General features: G+C 39.0%; 2 protein-coding genes across 5 annotated transcripts; one reads left to right on the top strand and one right to left on the bottom strand.

Annotated features, from left to right (window-relative positions):
* Window positions 1–9: 9 nt before the first annotated feature.
* chchd5 (coiled-coil-helix-coiled-coil-helix domain containing 5) lies at window positions 10–6,230 on the top strand. 3 transcript variants are annotated; one of them, XR_004843647.2, is made up of 6 exons: window positions 10–125; window positions 320–460; window positions 564–715; window positions 891–973; window positions 2,446–2,549; window positions 4,221–6,230. XR_004843647.2 is itself a non-coding variant. In XM_035907971.2 (4 exons), coding segments are annotated over exons 1-4 (324 nt in total). In that variant the 5' UTR covers window positions 10–123; the 3' UTR covers window positions 920–2,049. The 3 variants fall into 3 exon arrangements, 1 of the variants encoding a protein (XP_035763864.1); XR_004843649.2 differs by lacking the exon at window positions 2,446–2,549; XM_035907971.2 differs by lacking the exons at window positions 2,446–2,549; window positions 4,221–6,230 and having other exon boundaries at window positions 891–2,049.
* Window positions 2,351–18,052, bottom strand: lmx1al (LIM homeobox transcription factor 1, alpha-like). Of its 2 annotated transcripts, none has more exons than XM_006791302.3 (9): window positions 17,839–18,052; window positions 15,919–16,007; window positions 14,919–15,105; window positions 5,484–5,716; window positions 4,894–5,057; window positions 4,678–4,755; window positions 4,475–4,595; window positions 4,216–4,398; window positions 2,351–4,086 (listed from the first exon to the last, which is right to left on the bottom strand). In XM_006791302.3, the coding sequence occupies exons 1-9, from the start codon at window positions 17,880–17,882 to the stop codon at window positions 3,929–3,931; spliced, it is 1,257 nt and encodes a 418-aa protein (XP_006791365.2). In that variant the 5' UTR covers window positions 17,883–18,052; the 3' UTR covers window positions 2,351–3,928. The 2 variants fall into 2 exon arrangements, with proteins under 2 accessions (XP_006791365.2, XP_035763863.1); XM_035907970.2 differs by having other exon boundaries at window positions 4,216–4,371.
* Between the last annotated feature and the right edge of the window lie 123 nt (window positions 18,053–18,175).

The raw sequence follows: 18,175 nt of genomic DNA, 5'->3' as shown, positions 1-18,175 counted from the left end.
TGAACCAATAAGATTATAGAAACATTGGTGTTCCTGTCCAGGCATGGTTCCACATGCAGAAGTAGTGGTGGTGTAACCTTGGCTGATTAGCGTCCTCGTTTCAAACACCATAAAAGAAGCAACATGTAAGAATTTTAAATAATCAGTTACACAATATACACGTTGTATTTCCTAGATAAAGAATCGAATGTAACTGTAATTACAAGTATTTGCTGCATCCTCCAGAAAAGTACTTTATCGTGTTGAATTTACTGCACACAGGAGTGATAGTTCTTATCTGTTCTCACGCACTGGTTTAAATAAATCTGTCACCTTTCAGGCAGGCTGCTATGGATATAACTGCAAAGTACTGCCGTAAAGAAATGGAAGCGTATGGGTTATGTGTAGCCTCCAATCCATCAACATGGCAGCAGAAGTGTCACGAGCTGAAGATGAATGTTGCACAATGTACATCATCACAGTAAGTCCATTTATTTGTTCTATCATTCCTACTCGAGTGATTCTGGCATCCTGCTGTAAATATTTTCCAGGCATATTTTAATCTAACCCCTAACTATGTTAAGCCCAGTCATCCAGAAGATCAGGCAGGAGTGTTCCAATGAGTTTGTGGAGTTTGAGCGCTGCCTGAGAGAACATCAGGGACAACCTGTCTCCTGCTCGCCACATGTGGCTCGCTTTCTGGGCTGTGCAGAGACAGTTGACCTCAGTGGAGTGGGTACGTTTTTCACAGTGTGTTTTTTATGGAAATAGCTTGTGCATGCTGGTTTTTCATGCATCATAATACAAAACAGATTTTGAAGACACGTTGAAGACATGTTTGCACAAATAATAATAATATTGCACGAGCTTTAGTTGCCAACATACCAAACTATTATTTTTATTTTTTCCAGCTACAAATCCAGTATCTCAACCATCTTAGCACAAGATGTCCTCCATTACCAGAAAACACCTGTATCTACACCACTGCCACCAGGTGGGCTGGTTTCAAATGTATTCCAGACATGTATGTACAGTGGCTGATAGAATACAATACTTCCCAATTCCTACTTCCTAATTTTTTTGCATATTTATCACATTTACATGTTTCAGACCATCATCATCATTTTAATATTAGACAAAGATAACCTGAGTAAATACAAAATGCAGTTTTTAAATGATCATTTATTTTGTTAAATCATCATGTAAACCTACCTAACCCTAGCTGAAAAGCCTAAATGTAATAACTGATTGTGCTATCTTTGGCAGCAAGAATTGCAATCAAGGGGTTGCAATGACTGGCAATAAGTCTTTCATTTTAATTCAGCCAAGCTGCAGGGTTTTCAAGGATGAATGACCCGCTTTAAGGTCATGCCAAAGCACCTTATTGACTAGGCCACTCCAAATCTTCATTTTGTTTTGTTTGTTTTTTGCAAGGTCATGCTTGCTTGTGTGCTTGGGGTCACTGTCCTCCTGCATAAACCAAATGCGCTTGATTAGGTTCTTGGGTAATGGAGTCAGACAAATTTGATGTGCACTTGATGACACTTCCATCAGTCAAGTCGTTCAGGTGTTGAAGCAGCAAAGCAGCCCCAAAACATCACACTACCACCACCATGGATGACTGTTGGTAGGATGTTCTTCTTCTGAAATAGTGTGTTGGTTTTATGATGTTAGGAATTACTTTTTCATGTTTTTTTCATTAGTTTGGATAGCTTTTTTCCCCTTAAATAATTTAAATAATTTACAAAGTGTATTTTATTCTTTATTGGATTATTGTCTTAAATTTGTTTGATAGTCTGAAACATGTAATTGGGACAATTATGCAAAAAAAAAAAAAAGACAACATCAGGAAGTGGGCAAATACTTTTTAACAACACTGTATTTATTTAAATTTGCGTTAGTACTGTGGGTTACATGATTGCTTGAAGTTTTTAATTGCTGTGTCATTCCCTAATTTCTCATGTAAGTTTTATGATTTAAAAATAAGATTTATGTCTCTGAATGTGAGAAAGACAGGTGTGTACTGATTTATTGAACAGTTTCATTAAAAAACGGACCTTAGACTTCTAATACTCTTCTGATGTTGTCATCCTCTTATTGTTTCTGTTTCTTGTGCCTATTCCTCCCACCCTTGCCCTCTTCAGGTCTGAGTCAGAGTCAAATATTAAACTGGAATGTATTGCTCCCACACAAACTATCCTGGCTACTCAGTGACTGAGCAATAGGGAGTCTGGGAAGAAAGGAGAGGGTTGTCTAGCTCTAATCAGTGGGACTACTGAAAGAGACAGAGGGAGGATGTTGAGTTATGAACCCTGTGACCACTAAGCAGAACAGACATTTTCTGGTTGAGTTATTAAAGTTTTGAGTGGAAAGACTGAGAGGAAACTGATTCCTTGCTTTTAAAGTGCATCTTTGTTTCGTACCATTTGAGCAAGTGATAAATGTGTCATCATTTATTGTATTTAGGACAAAGAAGCCAAGTGTTGTTCAAAGACGAAACCGCAGATTGTATTGAAGATACGGCAACATTACATTCAAAGCACATCACCTGGCAGTCACTGATCAAAAAAGTAAGATAAGAACTCATCTACTGCACAAATAAGTTACATTCACAATATTATCACTTTAAAAACACCATGAGTCAGTTATCAGAGTCAAACATAATGTCAGGAAGGAATGTCACAGGCTGTAGCCAATTACTGGCTTCTAAATGAAAAGAGTTTCACCCTAATCCTATTTTATTCTGCACCACTTCATGATTCTGATCCTGATGCCTTCTGCAACACTTGAATTTGGAGGCTATTTCTTCATACCTACTTGTGGCACATAAATATCATGCTACAGTTTAAATATTTGCTGATTATCACATAAGAAGATACGAAATACCTACCTAATGTGACTTTCTGAGAAGGAAATTATTACAGATTGTGACTACAACAGTTAATTATAACACAGTCATACACACATTTACATTTGGAGTACCTTCATGTACCCAGTATCCTTCATTTGGGGAATTATATACCAAAGAGTTGAAATTTACTGCACTGTTTTTGAGTGATCACATTATAAAAGAGAAAGGAAAACTAAAACAATAACCACTTAAACAACCCTGTTTCCGCATAAGGCTCCTCAAATGACCCTGTAGAGTTTATAGCTAAATGCCAAAAAAACACTTTTTTTGGTCCATATTTTACCAGTCATGCAGTATGAAAAACCAAGGATATAGTTTGAAATAATTTTTCACAGAATTTCTTTGCAATCTCTGTCCTTCAAGTCATTGGGCAAGTTAAATTGTTATCCTATCCAGCACAATATCCTGAGTTGTGGCTCAGGTTCCACAAACATACACACTAACCTGAGAGCAAAAGTATACTCCAATCCATATACAGTGCTGTATACGCTGCAGTCATTCACACAATAACTACTCTAGTCCTGGCAAAACAAAAAAAGTAATGCAATATGCTAATTTAATTTAAACCCTCAGCTGCCCATCAGACCTGCCAAGACTGCTAATTATATGTGATTTGATTGATGAATTCACTTTCAGCAACCAATTATCATCTGTAATTCGTGATATACATATTGATAGGTATAAGTGTCTTAATTTTTTTGTTGGAAAGTGCCATGAAGCATTTTTCATTAAACATTACATAAATACAACAGAGTAAACTGAGGTCCTTTATCTTGGACATTTACAGTGTCTGTATTTCCAGCATGTGATTCTTATCTGGGAAAGATGTGGGATCACTATGTTAATCTGCTGCAAATTGATATTATGACTAACTATGTCTAATTGATGTTAGCCTGTGATAAAAGCTCGTAAGTGTGTTTGGCTGTAGGGTGTTTCATGGAGAATGGTCCCACAGGCATGTTGATGGACAGACTCCATTAGCTGCATCTCTGAGGTGAAAGGTGAAACAGGAGGGGAAAGAGTGACAGTTTATAAGGGTCAGGAGGTGAAATAAGAGTTCTGCATGGAGTACAGACGGTCGATGGGATTTCCCACTCGCCCTGCCAGGAGACCGCCCTCCCCTGTTGCTAAGAGGCAGTCGCCAAGGTGACCAAGGCTTCCATCGCTGTCCAGGTCATGGAACACTGTTTCTGAGTCTGCAGTCAAAAGGAAGGAGAGTGTGGACAGCTGAAGTGAAAGAGTTTTTAGTGAGAGCAAGAAAAAAAAAAGGTAAAAGCAAATTATTATTATTTTTTGTAACTTTTATCTTTGTCTTTCTGTCATACCATAGGAGTGGAGCTGCTCGCTATTCAGTTGAGGTGGTGTAAGCCCATGTCGAAATGGCTCTCCACCATAAATGTTGGGGTCCAGAGCAAGGAGCTGCTGACGTGGCAGAGATGGATATCCCAGCATCCCATCCATGCCATGGGTACTAGATCCATCTATATAAAGATTCAAAACGCCCAAAACTTTAACCATACCAGTCTTTCTTTCCATCTTTTTTTCTTTCCTCCTTGATCTTGTAGTGGTACTCAAAGCTCTTACCCTCGCTGTCGTCATTGCTTTGGCGGCCGCCTCTGCTCGGTCCCCTCCTGGTGCCTCCCAGCTGCTCTTGTTCCTGCTGCTGCTGCTGCTGCTGTTGCTGTCGGCGAGCTAACTTTTTCATCTGACGCACAAAAGCACACGGTGTACAAAGTTTCTCTTTGTGCTTTTGTGAGCATGCCTTTAGGAAAACTATAAAGTCTTACCTTGGCTCTCTGGTTTTGAAACCACACCTGAACAACACGCACTGTCAGCCCAGTCTCTGCAGCCAGTGTCTCTCTCACCTAGAGGATAGAGGTTTTAATTGTTTTAAAAATCTTAACTTTACAGTGCCAAACACAGCAGCCATACCCTTGAAAAATGAAGTTTGGAAAGCATGACCAGGAGTATCTTGTGGCATACTGACAAGACCAACAGCCCACCTTACGGCATGGTTTGGCTGACACTTCAAAGGAGGCCTTGAAAGCACGCCGCTGCTGTGTGGTCAAGATAGTGCGTGGACGTTTTGAACGCTTGTGCTCCTTGCCTTCATCACCACCTTTCCCTCCTCCGGAGCCTCCTCCACCATCCTCATCCTCACTTTTTACTGAGCAAGTTAAGTAAACAACAGCACAATCAGAACAGTGCTCTGCAAACAGTTACATTTGAAACAAATATTTTCCATGTAGTTTACAGTAACAGTTTGTTCATTCTCATGGAAGAAAACGGTACTGCTTAAATTACTTTCAACATACTGCTGAAAACTATCCTCACTATTTGAAATTCAATAATCGTGCCTTCATTTAAAATTTTAAAAAAGGAAGAAGCTTGAAACTTTTTTCTTTTTTGTTTTTTTCTTGAAACTGCTTTTGTCTTAAATATTAAGGTTTTTCTTTCAAATACTGTTTACTGATTTAAAGGGGATAAAAATGATTGATTTTGACTAAAGGCATGAGTGTAAAAAGAAAGATTATTTCCCCAAGAAAAGTAATTTTGACCTTTATTATGTATCCTCCAAAGAAACCTGCTTTACCTGATTCAGTTGGTGTAGGGCTGATGGCAGCCAGCATTTCCCTCTCCTTTTCATAGTCCATGCGGCAGAGCAGCTGGCCTTCTTTCAGCACAAACTCATCACCTCTCTGCAGCCGACGTTCACACTCACAGCAGCTGAAGCAGCCCAGGTGGTATACCTGGCCTAGCACACGCATTATCAGCTCAGAGCGTCCAATGACTTGCAAGCAGGCACTGCACTTTCTTACAAAAAGCCTGGAGGGGCACAGAAACATACACACGTGGGCTTATATTTTCATGGATACATCCATAAACTGTGAAACGTGGCATGATAACAGTCTAGCAGCTTAGAATAAGAAGTAAATTAATTAAAGATGGCAGCACAAACAAGAAGCTCTGACACATTTACCCTTAGCGCCAATGATTCTGGAGATTAGCATAGTCTCTTAATTAAAGGTCCTATAAGCATTACCCAATTCGCAGTGCAACAAGGTGAACATCTGTTAGATGGGTAACAGTAGTCTGTATTATTACATTGTTTTTTATTTTTAACATTCTCACAGTAGGGGGCAGTAGTTAGCTTCTTAAAAAGATGTCTGTGGAGAGTTTTTCCCCATTTAAATCCTTGAATGTTAAGATTTCCTTGGTGAAGTGAACTCCACTCTGTCCATATATTGCCCACAATTTATGTATTTAACTCAGTGAATAAAGCTTAAAACAGTCTTTCTCAGGTCTATTACTTTTCCCCATGACCACTTTCCTTCTTTTGTCCCCCCATCTCTCCTCCTGTGCTATGTTACAACCCCTAACTTTCTCTCCCACATGACAATCTCTTGCACATCCCTATTTCTATTCACAGGGCCCAAATCTATGCCATTAAATTCCTCTCAAATCCCTGCTCTTGCACTTGGTTTCCTCCCCTTCCCTCCTCAGTATTCAGTACTTTCTGCCAGCATTCCCAGTTCTCCCTCATGCCCTCCCAGCCTGCCTCCCCAGTTCACTGAAACTAATAAAGACAGGATTAATTAGATTGTTGTTTAAACAGTGAGATGGCCAGACAGACGCTGTAAACTCATAACCAGGGATTGGGGATAGCATGGGGTTAATCTCTCTCCTCTCACTTATGCACGCACACACACGCACGCACGCACGCACACACGCACGCACGCGCGCACACACACACACACACCATCACCACATTTGCACACACTCACCCACCGAGTATCAGTATATATATATTTGGATAGTTACTCACATTCACCATATCATCAAAGCAGTGGTGCAACACATCTATGATTAGGAAATATTCTTGATCGCCATTACAATTCTTCAGCGGAAAAAAGTTACGAGGAAGCCTGAACATGGGTGTGAAACAGATAAAGGTTGATGTATACAGAAATAGCAGCACAATGGAACACAAACCCTGTTAAGAAAGGAGGGAGGATGGGAAGGGAGGGAATGGGGGGAAGAAGGGATGAAGACTGAAGTGTTGACGCTCCCTGACTGAGTGATAGGAAGGTGTTGCTGCCCAAATCTGGAGAGTAAAGAAGGAGCCAGGTCTGCACATTAGAGCTCCTAATCTGTGATTCTGTCCCAAACGCAGCTGCTACAGCTAATCTTTCTCAATCCATCTGCCAAACGCTCCCCAAATATCCCCAAATGACAGTGTCGCTAACTTAACATCATAAAGCAAACACAATACTCCTATAAGCGACCATACAAAGACTATTATGATAGGACCTTGTGTTTGACTAAATGTTGCTTAAATTACTTAGTCACAGTAACATTACATTGCATTTTAGAAAGATGCTTCCACTGTAAAATTCCTGCAATAACGCACATGTCAATCATAACATGTGGTACAGAACATGCATGCTACAAAAGGGCGCAATCATCACACCGCTCTGCACAGCCTCACTCTCAGCATTTCAAATACGTCCTTTCATTGGGAACAAAAAACAACAAAACAGAATCGTCAGGGTTGCTTGACACAAGATTGATGAGGTTGGTGGTTAAGTCCCACACTCCCTAATCAGGGGTGTACACAGCACGGTAGGAATTTACTCAACATGGCAAATAAAGGAAACTTGGGGCAACTGCCACAGAGGGGGGTCTGTAAGTAGATCAGCATAATCCCTCTAATAGAAGTATCATTCACACATGGGCCTGACCAGGGTGCAGCTTCCAAAAAATCACTACGGGCATGACGGATAAAGAGCAATCATACGATTAAGGTGAATTTAACTTTACAGGATTTATACATTCTAGTCAAACATGGCCACACATGCAGCCTGGGTTCCAGTGCTTGAGTAAATTTGTCAAATTCATCTTGAGTTCTTTATTTTAAATTATTAAAAATAATAAGTCTCTATGGTATGGGTTAATATCTATATTTTTTCTGGTATGTGTTGGGTGTTACATAGTTATTTATGTTCTTAATTTTGTTTTAACTTTTTAATGTGTACAATTCAAAAAAGTGAAAACTAGAAGTCAGACAGCTGATGTATATTAAGGAACAGCTGTGCTGAAAGCTAAGCGAATAGATAGTTTAAAAAAACCTCTTTGCTTTGGATTTAGACAGCTTTACTTTAATGAAGTAATAATATGATATATGCGCGGATGCGTAGAATAGAGTTGCAAGTGCTCACAGGAGGCTGAAGGTAATGATCAACCTTTAGAGCTTGTGATGTACAAAACATTATAAAGACTGGCTCCAGGCAACTTTATGCTCAATGCCATGGATTTTGGAGGGGTTACGGGGCATGGCTAATTACAAGCTCACTGATTACGAGATCAAGTGTAGAGAGGCAGAAAAAGGTGCTGTATTGCAAGTATTGGTATAATCAGGTCTTTCCCTTTTGTTTATTGCAGAGCCTAGGCATACAAACATCACAACACAATCTTCATCACCTCCCTAAGCTGTGTCATGTGGCATTGTTTTGCCTGAGAGCTGTGACAAGCATGACATTGTCTGGTCTGCAATACAATCATTCCATAAATATGTATGTGTCTCAGAGCAACTGCAGTTGTTGCACTTGCTTTCGTAACTGATGAATATTTATACAGGTACAGGTTTGGTTATACTAACTCTCTTTTTAAGGAGTTTCTCTTATTGCACTAAGCTTTGGTCTTTTGGTCACCAAGACCAAAAGAACCTAACTTAGATAAATTTAACTTTCACCACCGAGGATCCACCACCATTGTCACTCATTTTGATTTTTGACCTATAGTTTAAGATGGATCTCTTTCTCACAAGGTGTGATAAGCAGAGGTTTAGATGTCCTAGCTTGTGATTCCCACATATGTGACCGTAGTGTGCGACAATGAAGGTATAATAGAAGATTCACGTTACAGATGCAAAAAGTACAAATGATATGCATCAATCTTAGTTTTAAGTTGTATTCTGTTTAGTATCAATTTCTTAGATGTGTGTGGAGTGTGTGCGTTTGTGTGTGTGTGTCTGTGTGTGTGGAATTGTGTGTGTGCACTTTTGGCGGATATTGCTCTGTGAAGCAAAATGGCTCAGAGCCAGGGTTCAGTAATCACATCATCTCCTTTTATTAAATCTCCCTGCACTGCTTCTGTGTTATTAAAATCTCCCAGCATTCCCCACGATACTTGCTACCCTGCCACCACTCACTCACACTCTCATAGAGAAATACACAGGTTTAAAGATATATATATCTATATCTATATCTATAGATATAGATATATATAGTAAAGTCATGCATACAAACACACGGCTATATATACAGCCGCATGCACACATAAACACAAATATGCACAGTTAGTGTAAACATAGATAAGGTGCCTGGGTACAAACATCAATAAAACGGTGACAGATGCTGCATCTGTGCACCACGTCCATCCATGCATCAGTGCAGTAACAAGGTCAATGCATGCTCTAAAAATGTGCAACATGTATATAATACTTGCTATCCAACGGACACAAGAGCCAACAGTACATAGAATAGATCTTTAGAGGTATTTGTGCACACTGAGGCAGTCCCACAGTTATAAAGTTACATGGTGTGACTCTTGCAGTAAATCTTGGCAATGACCAGCTCTACATGAGAGCAGCACTGATGTATATAATATTCAAGACTTTTCCTGTGTAAAGTAACAACCAAATACCTGCACGATGTGCATGGTCTCTGCATGGATGATATGTGTCTCTGGGTGTGTGGCTGTGAGTTACACCTGATGCTACCAAGAATGAATGCTATGTGTCAGGATATAGATGTGTGTTTGTGTGTGTGAGTGAGTGGGTGTGTGTTAGTTTAGATAAAACAGTTAATCCCCAGGCCACCAGAACGCAATATCCTGTCTGCCCGTTTCTCATTTCCTGTCTGTCTCTGGCGGAGCGGGAAGCAGCGGGGAGGGGGTGGCGGGGGACAGCGGGACCCGTTGCCCCAGAAACAGGAGATACAGCCGGTCGATTTGCGAGAAGTCTACGCCGATCTCCCTATCTCTCCCTCTCTGGTGCGACCCCCTATTCGCACTCTCTTTTTTCCTCTCCCTCTCTGCTTTTATTATCTCAGATTTAATAAAGCTGAGGCGAGCAGCTTGTTCTGCCATGAAACATTTATTAGCTGTCTGTTATAAAATTGTTGTGGGGGAGGAAAGATGATGGGGTCTCATCTCACATTATGCAAAAACAGTGGCAATATCACCCCCTCACCACCACCACCATCACCATCTACACACATACGCAGACAAAAATTTGCCCTGGCCTGAAGCCGTTCTGTCCTTAAAACTCTCCCACACCTTGTCCTTTCCTTCTTTAACCCATTTTGAACCCTTTCTCCATCAGTGACAGTTCTCCCTGATGCTCTTTCATTTATGCTATCAAATCAGACTGTTTTTCAACAGCACACCATCAAAGCTCAAAAACCCATCCATCCGCACTTTATTCTCATCTGGAAAGCCTCCAACCATCATCTGTTGAGCTGCAGGTATAGCTAATATAAGACTCTTAGGTGAGAGAGAAGTACTTCAACTTTTGAGCATTGCATGTGTATATGATGTACAGCCAGAGCAGAAAAGCTACATTTGCCTTCACCAACAATGAGCTATAAACCTTACTCTCTCTGAGCTGAAATTTCCAGTTTCCAGTTCCCTAAAATTGCTCAGATTTCTGCCTCCACCCTCACGCTGTCATGGTTTGGTTTCTACAAAGACAAATTATTTTGTCTTCTCCTTTGTCAAAGGGATTTCATAGTTATAGCCAAATAAGTCCAAAATATCAAACTCTGTTGTGGTTGACATGTTTTAAAATGGTCAATGGTTTTTTTTTCTTTTACGTCAATAGTGACTCATTTTAGGCCTGTAGGAATAATGGTTTGTATTTCCACTGACATATCATTGCATAATTATCTGTAATAGTATTTCCCTGCAGCCCAGTATCAGACCTGTCAACCCAGGACAGCCAGAGCTGGGCAATTAGCACTGTACCCAATCAGCCACCCTGCCACCTCCTCCTATTCCCCTCCTGAGAGACAAAGGAGCACTGGAGGGGGGGGGGGGGGGGGGGGGGGGGGGGCGATTAAGAGAAAACAAGGGATAAACGGGGAGATAAACTGTTTGGTGTCATCGCTGCTATCAATCTCAACAAGAAGGAAATGAGGTTTGGAATAGAGAAATATTATTACAAAGCAGACAGTGATGAACGAGGTAACCGATAGAGAGATAGGGAGCGAAACGGTTGGTGGGGTGGAGGTATAGAAGGGAGAATGGGTAAAAGATGTGATTTCTAACCTCAGACTTAGACGTTCACTTGCATAAATGCACTGAGAGGATACTCTTTCAGGTCGTTAGTGTTAGACTCACGTCTAACTACTCGGTCAGCAGAGGATGAGTCTATAGCTGTGGCCGCTAGGCCTCCTTCTCTATGTCTGTGGTGAGAGGGTTTGTAAACTTAGATGTAGTCTCTGTGCCCTCCACCCCACAGCGTGAGGCATTAAACTCAAGGTTTAGTGAATATCCACCCTTGTGACCTGTTTTTCACAGAGCTGGAGCTGCCTTTATGTGGCTTTCAAGGGAGTTAGGAGGCTTCTCACAGCCAGACTACCCTCAGCGCTGTTTGGGTTCAGTACTATTGAGAAGAGAACACTTGTTTTATAATTGTCACTTTGACAAGGAATCATAATAACCAGTTTTAGGATTATGCCTAAACAGCTTTAAAAAAAAGTCTGTTTTTAGTGTAATTGTAATTATATTAACATACAGTACAACTAGAGTGCTGTACTATTAATAATTTTGTCAGAAAAGTAACATCATTGAAAAATTCCATTTAAAGTTTTATAAAATTATCACTTCCTAACTTTTTCTAGCCAGATTTGTATAACTGTCCATTGTGCCAGTAAATGGAATGTATTGCGCCTGTGCGTAAAAACAACCTTAAGGGAATTTGTGCGCAGCGAAGTCTTATTCTAGTGCCTCATGTTGAACATCTGGTCCATAACAGGATGGAGTTCCAGAGAATTTCTCAAGGTTTCAAAACAAAAATAAATCCACAAGAAAAATCCACAAGATGCACTTGAGTTGTGTCTAAATCCCTTCATTTCCATAACAGATTGAAACCAGGGAAACTTAAAACCGGCACTACTAAAAAGGCATACCTCCAGTTTTATTTTATTTTATTTTATTTTTGTTTATTAAATAAATAATAATGATGTGCTTATTTATGTTCACATACTTAATGTGAATGAGAGTGACATACAATGAGAGTGTTCTGAGGCATTCTCAGAACCGAGCAGACTATGATTATGGTTCACCTGCCCCGCAACCCCAAATTCATAAATAAATAAATACATAAATAAGATGTTTAAAAAATCATCAGATATTTTGAAACCTTATATTGACTTTTTGATAATCAGTGTACAGTAATACAGAAGCAATGTATCCTTCAAAAGCATTAAACATGCAAATGTTGAACAAACCTTTGCCTTGGAGGCAGTTAACACCACATGAATCAGGGTGGAGGATGGGTAACATTTGAAAATTTGATTTCCTTTCTCATTTGAATCTGCGTGTGCTTTCTTTTTTGTGAAGACCAGATAGATTAATTAAAAACATATGCCTACCCACAAATACATTTTGTATTTGTTTCTTTTTCACATATTAAAAGAAAACTATGATTAAAAAAAGCACATGCAACATGCACTATTTGGTCTGGTCTGTTTGTGACTAAAAAACATATATTTGGACTAGCCGGAGATAGTGCACAAGGAAGACATCCCAATATTAAAAACCCAAGCCTGCTTGCAAAATGCCATTTTTCAATTAATGCATTACATTCACATATTTTTCAGTGAATTCAGTTAATTTAACTCCTTACAATTCCTGACAAAGTAAACTCATCAGCATGCAGTGACAGCACTGAAATGATGTGCATTTTCCTGTCTGAAGCAGGATTTGAGTATCCATACCAGGATATGGATACTCAAATCCATATCCTGGTATCCACTAATAATTGTACAAATTCCCCTAAAATTCTTATGCACATTCCAAATTCTTGGACATGGTTATCACACACCTGCTCTAGATGGAGGTGGTGGGGGTGTAGAGTAAGGCGCTGATGGACAGACTGCTGGGAAAACAAGGAGACATTGTTGCCTATCCACTGAAGGTCACAGGCATAACTGTGTGCCAAGTCTGGCACCGACTCACACAACAAGGCAACAAGGCATATGCAATGTATAGGGGACTAAATCAACAACATAGTGAATGAGCCTCTGACTATTAATTTGGATCTGCAATTACAGTCATTACACAGTGAGAGCAAATATACGTTTTCATTCCATCACTGAAAATGAGCCCAGTTCTTCAGTTATGGTACTACTGCCTCCAAGTTTCCCACTCATTTTTCCAGATAAACGTCACACAATGGACTTTCATCACAGTTCCCCCCCCCCCTCTTTCTCTCTCTCTCACTCTCCTCCAGATGTCAGGTACAGTGGGAGAGTCTGTGCTGCTGGATGCCGTCTGACACTTTTCATAACAATGATAACAAGCTGCAGACTCGTCCTTAAGCTGTCCATCCCTGGAGCTTCCTTTGCAGGCACACCGACTGACCACAGCACACACAAAGCAGCCAAAGTTAAAATGTAGAATGGCCACAAAAATGTACAGTGGAGTGAGCCATTAAAGAAAAAAAACCCTGAACTTTTACGTTGCAATATATTGTAGTGTGTCCAGATGCTGTACTACAAGGTACTAAATAGCAGTGGCAAGGGCTGTTGGTTCAGTTAAGATTGTAAACTTAAAAACAAGGGAAATAGTCTTTGCCTTTGTGAAAAGACTAGATCAATAAGCAAAAATAAGCTATTAAAACTGCTACTAAAATTCCCATCAGACTATATTCTGATAGGAGTGCAATGCATACATTCAGTCAGTTTTCATATCTTATATTAGTTGTGGCACAATTCCAAAAATGTGAAATTGTAAGCACACTGACCCTCTGGGTATCTTGAATTTAAGTAAAGACACATAGGTTTGACACACAAATCTAGCATTGTCTATAATGATAGATGTTTTGGATTGAATGTGGATTTTCAATTTAAAGGCCCATGTATTTTTACACAAATTTCTGTTATAGAAATTTGTAAAGTTTTTTTCCCAAACATTAGTACAACATGTAGCCTGTATTTGCTACTCTCATTTCTCAACTTCATAAGTCTTCCTCATCTCTAAGCTAAGTCGTTAAAGTTTCATTAATATTATTTAACCAGATTTGTTCAGTGTGAGGATTGATTTATGTGCAGGTCATTTGTACAGTCTAAATAATCTCCTTTCTTGACACCTACATTCATTTTCAGAATTAAAATCACACGTGCTCTTGCAGTGATTAACATTTTACTACATCTTTTGTTGGCACATTGATAGATGCTGTTAAGTCTAACAAAAGACTTCCAATAGATGTAAAATATGAAAGACGTGTTCCTCATCTGTTTTAAACAGAAGTTCAACTTCACTGTTGTCTCTCTCACTCTCTCCTTGTGTGTGTGTGTGTGTGTGTATGTGTCAGGAGCACAATAATATCACATCAGCAAATGTTACAAGATTAGTATGTCACTATACTTATATAACAATTAGCTCTTAATTTGAAGTCTCAAAGCCTGTTTATCTTTAGCTTGGAAACAGGAGGCTGGCTAACATCAGTTCAGTTTGATTGAGTAGGCAAAACTAAAATGTTTAAAATAGTCTCCATAAGTAAACTTACTCTGACCAAATTGAGAATTATAATTACATTTCAACGTACAATTAACTTTATTCTTTCCATTATTATGCAACTGTATTTCTTTGTAGATTATGTAAATTATTTTCAGCACGAGATAAAGCTTGTTTTAGTCACAGGGAATTTCCCAACCTAAATTCGTAGGCTGTGTTATCCTTGAACTGACAGTGTGTGTATGTCTGTGTGTGAGCATGCGTGTTTGTGAGTGTGTGTTTTTACTTTTCATAGTCGTGCTTGCAGTACAGCAGGCGGTCCCGGCTGTAACAAGTCCCAGTGAGCGCGCTTAAACACACGGCGCACTTGACACAGGTCTCGTGCCAGGAACGCTCATTCACGCGCAGCAGGAAGCGGTCGGCGATGGGAGACTCGCAGCCCGCACACACCTCTCCTCCTCTGTACTCTGGACCTGAAGGGAACATATCAAAGCATGAACAGAGAGATTGAGAGAAGGTAAAAGCCAAGATACTGGCCAAGTTTCCACAGTGTAACTCCAGCAGTATAAAGTAGCATGCTTCTAAATTTCCCTGCATCATGGTCATCGATAAGGCAATAAAACACGTTTTATTCAATCGAGCGTGTGTATATGGTGTGTATATGCAATCGTTTGTATATGCAATCTGGCATAGAAAAACCGATGTTCTCTTTCGCATGGATGGAAAATGACAGGCGCATACTTCGCACAAAAGTTTATGGCAACCTCGGTGTTGGATATTAATTTTCTCAATCAAAAATCTGGATATTTAACATCTGGATATTTGTTTATTTCACTCCTATTTCGACTTTATGTAAACGATCAGCTTGAATTATTTACATTTAAAGACAGTCGATCTTGCTATTATTATATTATTATTTTAATTCTTACGTTAGGGTAACATAAGTCATATGTTACAACATATGATAGCCTTGGCTTTGTTGCATTTTGTTCCTCATAGGGTAAGCCCAGTATTACGATAATAGTCTAATGTTGTGTTGGTTGTTAAAAAACTGAATCAATATTATATTTTATTTATTTATTTATTTTAAATAATAATTTTATTCTATTATAATCTTAGGCCTGAATGTCTATAGGATCTTAAAAACGCGGACAAAATGGACAGGATCAAATGCTTTGATATTCTTATTTGTGGTCTTCATGATTTTCATAGATGATAAATTAATCCAAAAAGTTCATCCTGTGATTATTATACTCACTGTATAGTGTATCGGTTGTCGGACTTACCGAAAGGCGTGGAGGATGGAGGCTGCTGCAGACAGGACTGCTGGCTCTCCTCTGTTTTCATCCCTTCTCTCCTCCCCTCAGTGTGATCGCTAGAGACAAAAATGAACCATTTCTATCTAAAATATCATTGGAACCATGCTATAGTAAATCAACCTAAAAATAAGGGGATTGGTAAGAGAGCCGTTTTTTTATTTTTATTTTTTTATTATTTCATTATTTTATAATAGGACTGCCTATGCCACCATTATTTAAAATCAGACCGAATCAAAAATACACACCTATAGACTGGATTGCACAAGCTTATAAATTGCAGGAGAAAAAAACACGATAAAAAAGAGAATTTGAGAATGTTTCTCTTCTAACAAAAATTCTAATTGAAAGGGACTTTTTACGAGCACCAAATTGTATTTCAAACTTTGCAATAAGCTATAACTTCTGCATTATATATTCTACTTCTAATGGTGCAAGGCAATTTGTATGTATCGTGCATTTTATGGTTTCTTTTAGGAAATAATAACAAATTAACAGTCCTAATGCAAAAAATGTAAGACAAGCAAAAAAATACATATTTGGCTTTTAGATTTATATTGGTTTAAATTTACAATTTTTGTGTTTAAATTATTTTAAACATATATATCTGATCAGGTTAATTGTAAAATGTACAATGTTTCCATTTTATTCTTTACAGTATTTTTTTAATTGACCCGTTAAATCAAAACGGATAACGAAAAGAGAAACTTTTCGGACGGCATTTTGTATTCTACTAATTTACCTGCTCAAACAAACAAAAATGAAAGAGGACAGAAAAAACAAGCAAAAATGGCGAAAGATTCAAATAAAAATAAATTAGTTGTGGAAACACTGACGAAAACTTTCTTTGATGTTTTTCTGCAGGCTGGAGTTTCTCAGCACTGGTGTCACCAGATTCTAGTGTTTTGTGTAAAGTATAATAATATCATGATAGTCTATATTTTAAATGAATAACACACTAGATTTGTGTATGTTCTTATTATTGCGATAATTGTAAGGAACCCTATTGATTTCTACATTTGAGGGGCCTGTGGGGTGAACCTGTAAAATACAGGGAATATAAAATGGATTGTTGCCTTAGAAAGTGAAGTAATTAGATAACACCAAATGACTTATGTAAATACAACTAATCTGATTTGGCACTTTTCCTAATTGCGGGTTGAATACATTCATGATACACTTGTGTAAAGCACCAATAATTACACGTCGACGCTAAAAGCCGGTGCTGTGATCATCAATATCGAAGTAATAACGATTTCTGGATTTCCCGCAAGTCACCTGGAGCTACAATTAAAGAAAGCAAAACTGTCATATTTATGAGGATGAACAATGTTTTCTTTAAAGCTGAATGTTAACTGCATTCAAATTAATGCTAAGAAGCCAATCTCTGTTTAATGCAACAAACAGCCTTTCTATTTTCAGAGATTTGTTTACAAGTTGTTTGTAATAAATAGCTGGAAACTATAAAAAGTCAGACCTTCCCTCGTGCCATCAAAAGTAAAAGTTGAGTTGTAGATGTGATTGCTGAATTCAAGTCACGTTAAAAACTACTGTAAACGAACATAATAATAATAATGATTATTATTATAATACTCTAAAAGCGGCTTGCAGTCTGTAAAGCAGCTGGTTCCCTTTAGCATCATATTTTTAGGACTATTTCACATGCTTGTGCCAATACATTAAAGATCGAAGATCGAACATAACAGACAGGAAGGTCATCAGGATTTAATCCTTTATCCCGTGTATTTGTCAAAAGACCCCTAATAATGTTGGCTCTAAGCACGCGCCGCTGCTGGAACACGAAATGCACATCAATTCAAGCAACACGGTTATTTGGAAATCACGAGGCTGTCTTCAGTGACAACCTGTTCTTGAGTTGCGGAGACCTACCTTGAGGTGAAACACACTCCTCCTGAAATCTCGGTTGGCAACATTAAAACCTGGGGAAACTTTAGACTAGTAAATGAACAGACGCGATCGCAGATTATCCACCTGTACCTCACAAAGCGCCGAGCATGTTGCCTACGGTAAAAATCCAAATACCATGATGACCCGAAGTACTGCCTATTGTCTCTCCTGTTTTCTCCGGCAGCCGTGTGTGCGCTCTGACTTGTTTTGTGCGTAAAAAGGCGCAGAGGGAGGAGATGGACAGAAAAGGAGGGAGGGAGAAGGTGCGGAAAATGATGAGGGAAGATGAGTGATAATACAGCCTATTGATAACTCAGAT

This window comes from Neolamprologus brichardi, chromosome 4 (assembly GCF_056152115.1).
Source record: "Neolamprologus brichardi isolate AB-2024 chromosome 4, ASM5615211v1, whole genome shotgun sequence".
NCBI classification, from domain to species: Eukaryota; Metazoa; Chordata; class Actinopteri; order Cichliformes; family Cichlidae; genus Neolamprologus; species Neolamprologus brichardi.
This window is presented reverse-complemented; position numbering and strand designations above follow the sequence as displayed.

Bases quoted from the DNA above. Each gene is read 5' to 3' on its own strand.
- chchd5 (XM_035907971.2), top strand. The intron at 461-563 runs GTAAGTCCATTT...AACTATGTTAAG, and splicing joins GCACAATGTACATCATCACA to CCCAGTCATCCAGAAGATCA. The intron at 716-890 runs GTACGTTTTTCA...TATTTTTTCCAG, and splicing joins AGTTGACCTCAGTGGAGTGG to CTACAAATCCAGTATCTCAA.
- lmx1al (XM_006791302.3), bottom strand. From the start codon at position 17,882: ATGTTGCCAACCGAGATTTCAGGAGGAGTGTGTTTCACCTCAAG. The intron at 16,008-17,838 runs GTAGGTCTCCGC...TTTTGTCTCTAG, and splicing joins GGAGTGTGTTTCACCTCAAG to CGATCACACTGAGGGGAGGA. The intron at 4,399-4,474 runs GTAAGAGCTTTG...GTATGGTTAAAG, and splicing joins AAGCAATGACGACAGCGAGG to TTTTGGGCGTTTTGAATCTT.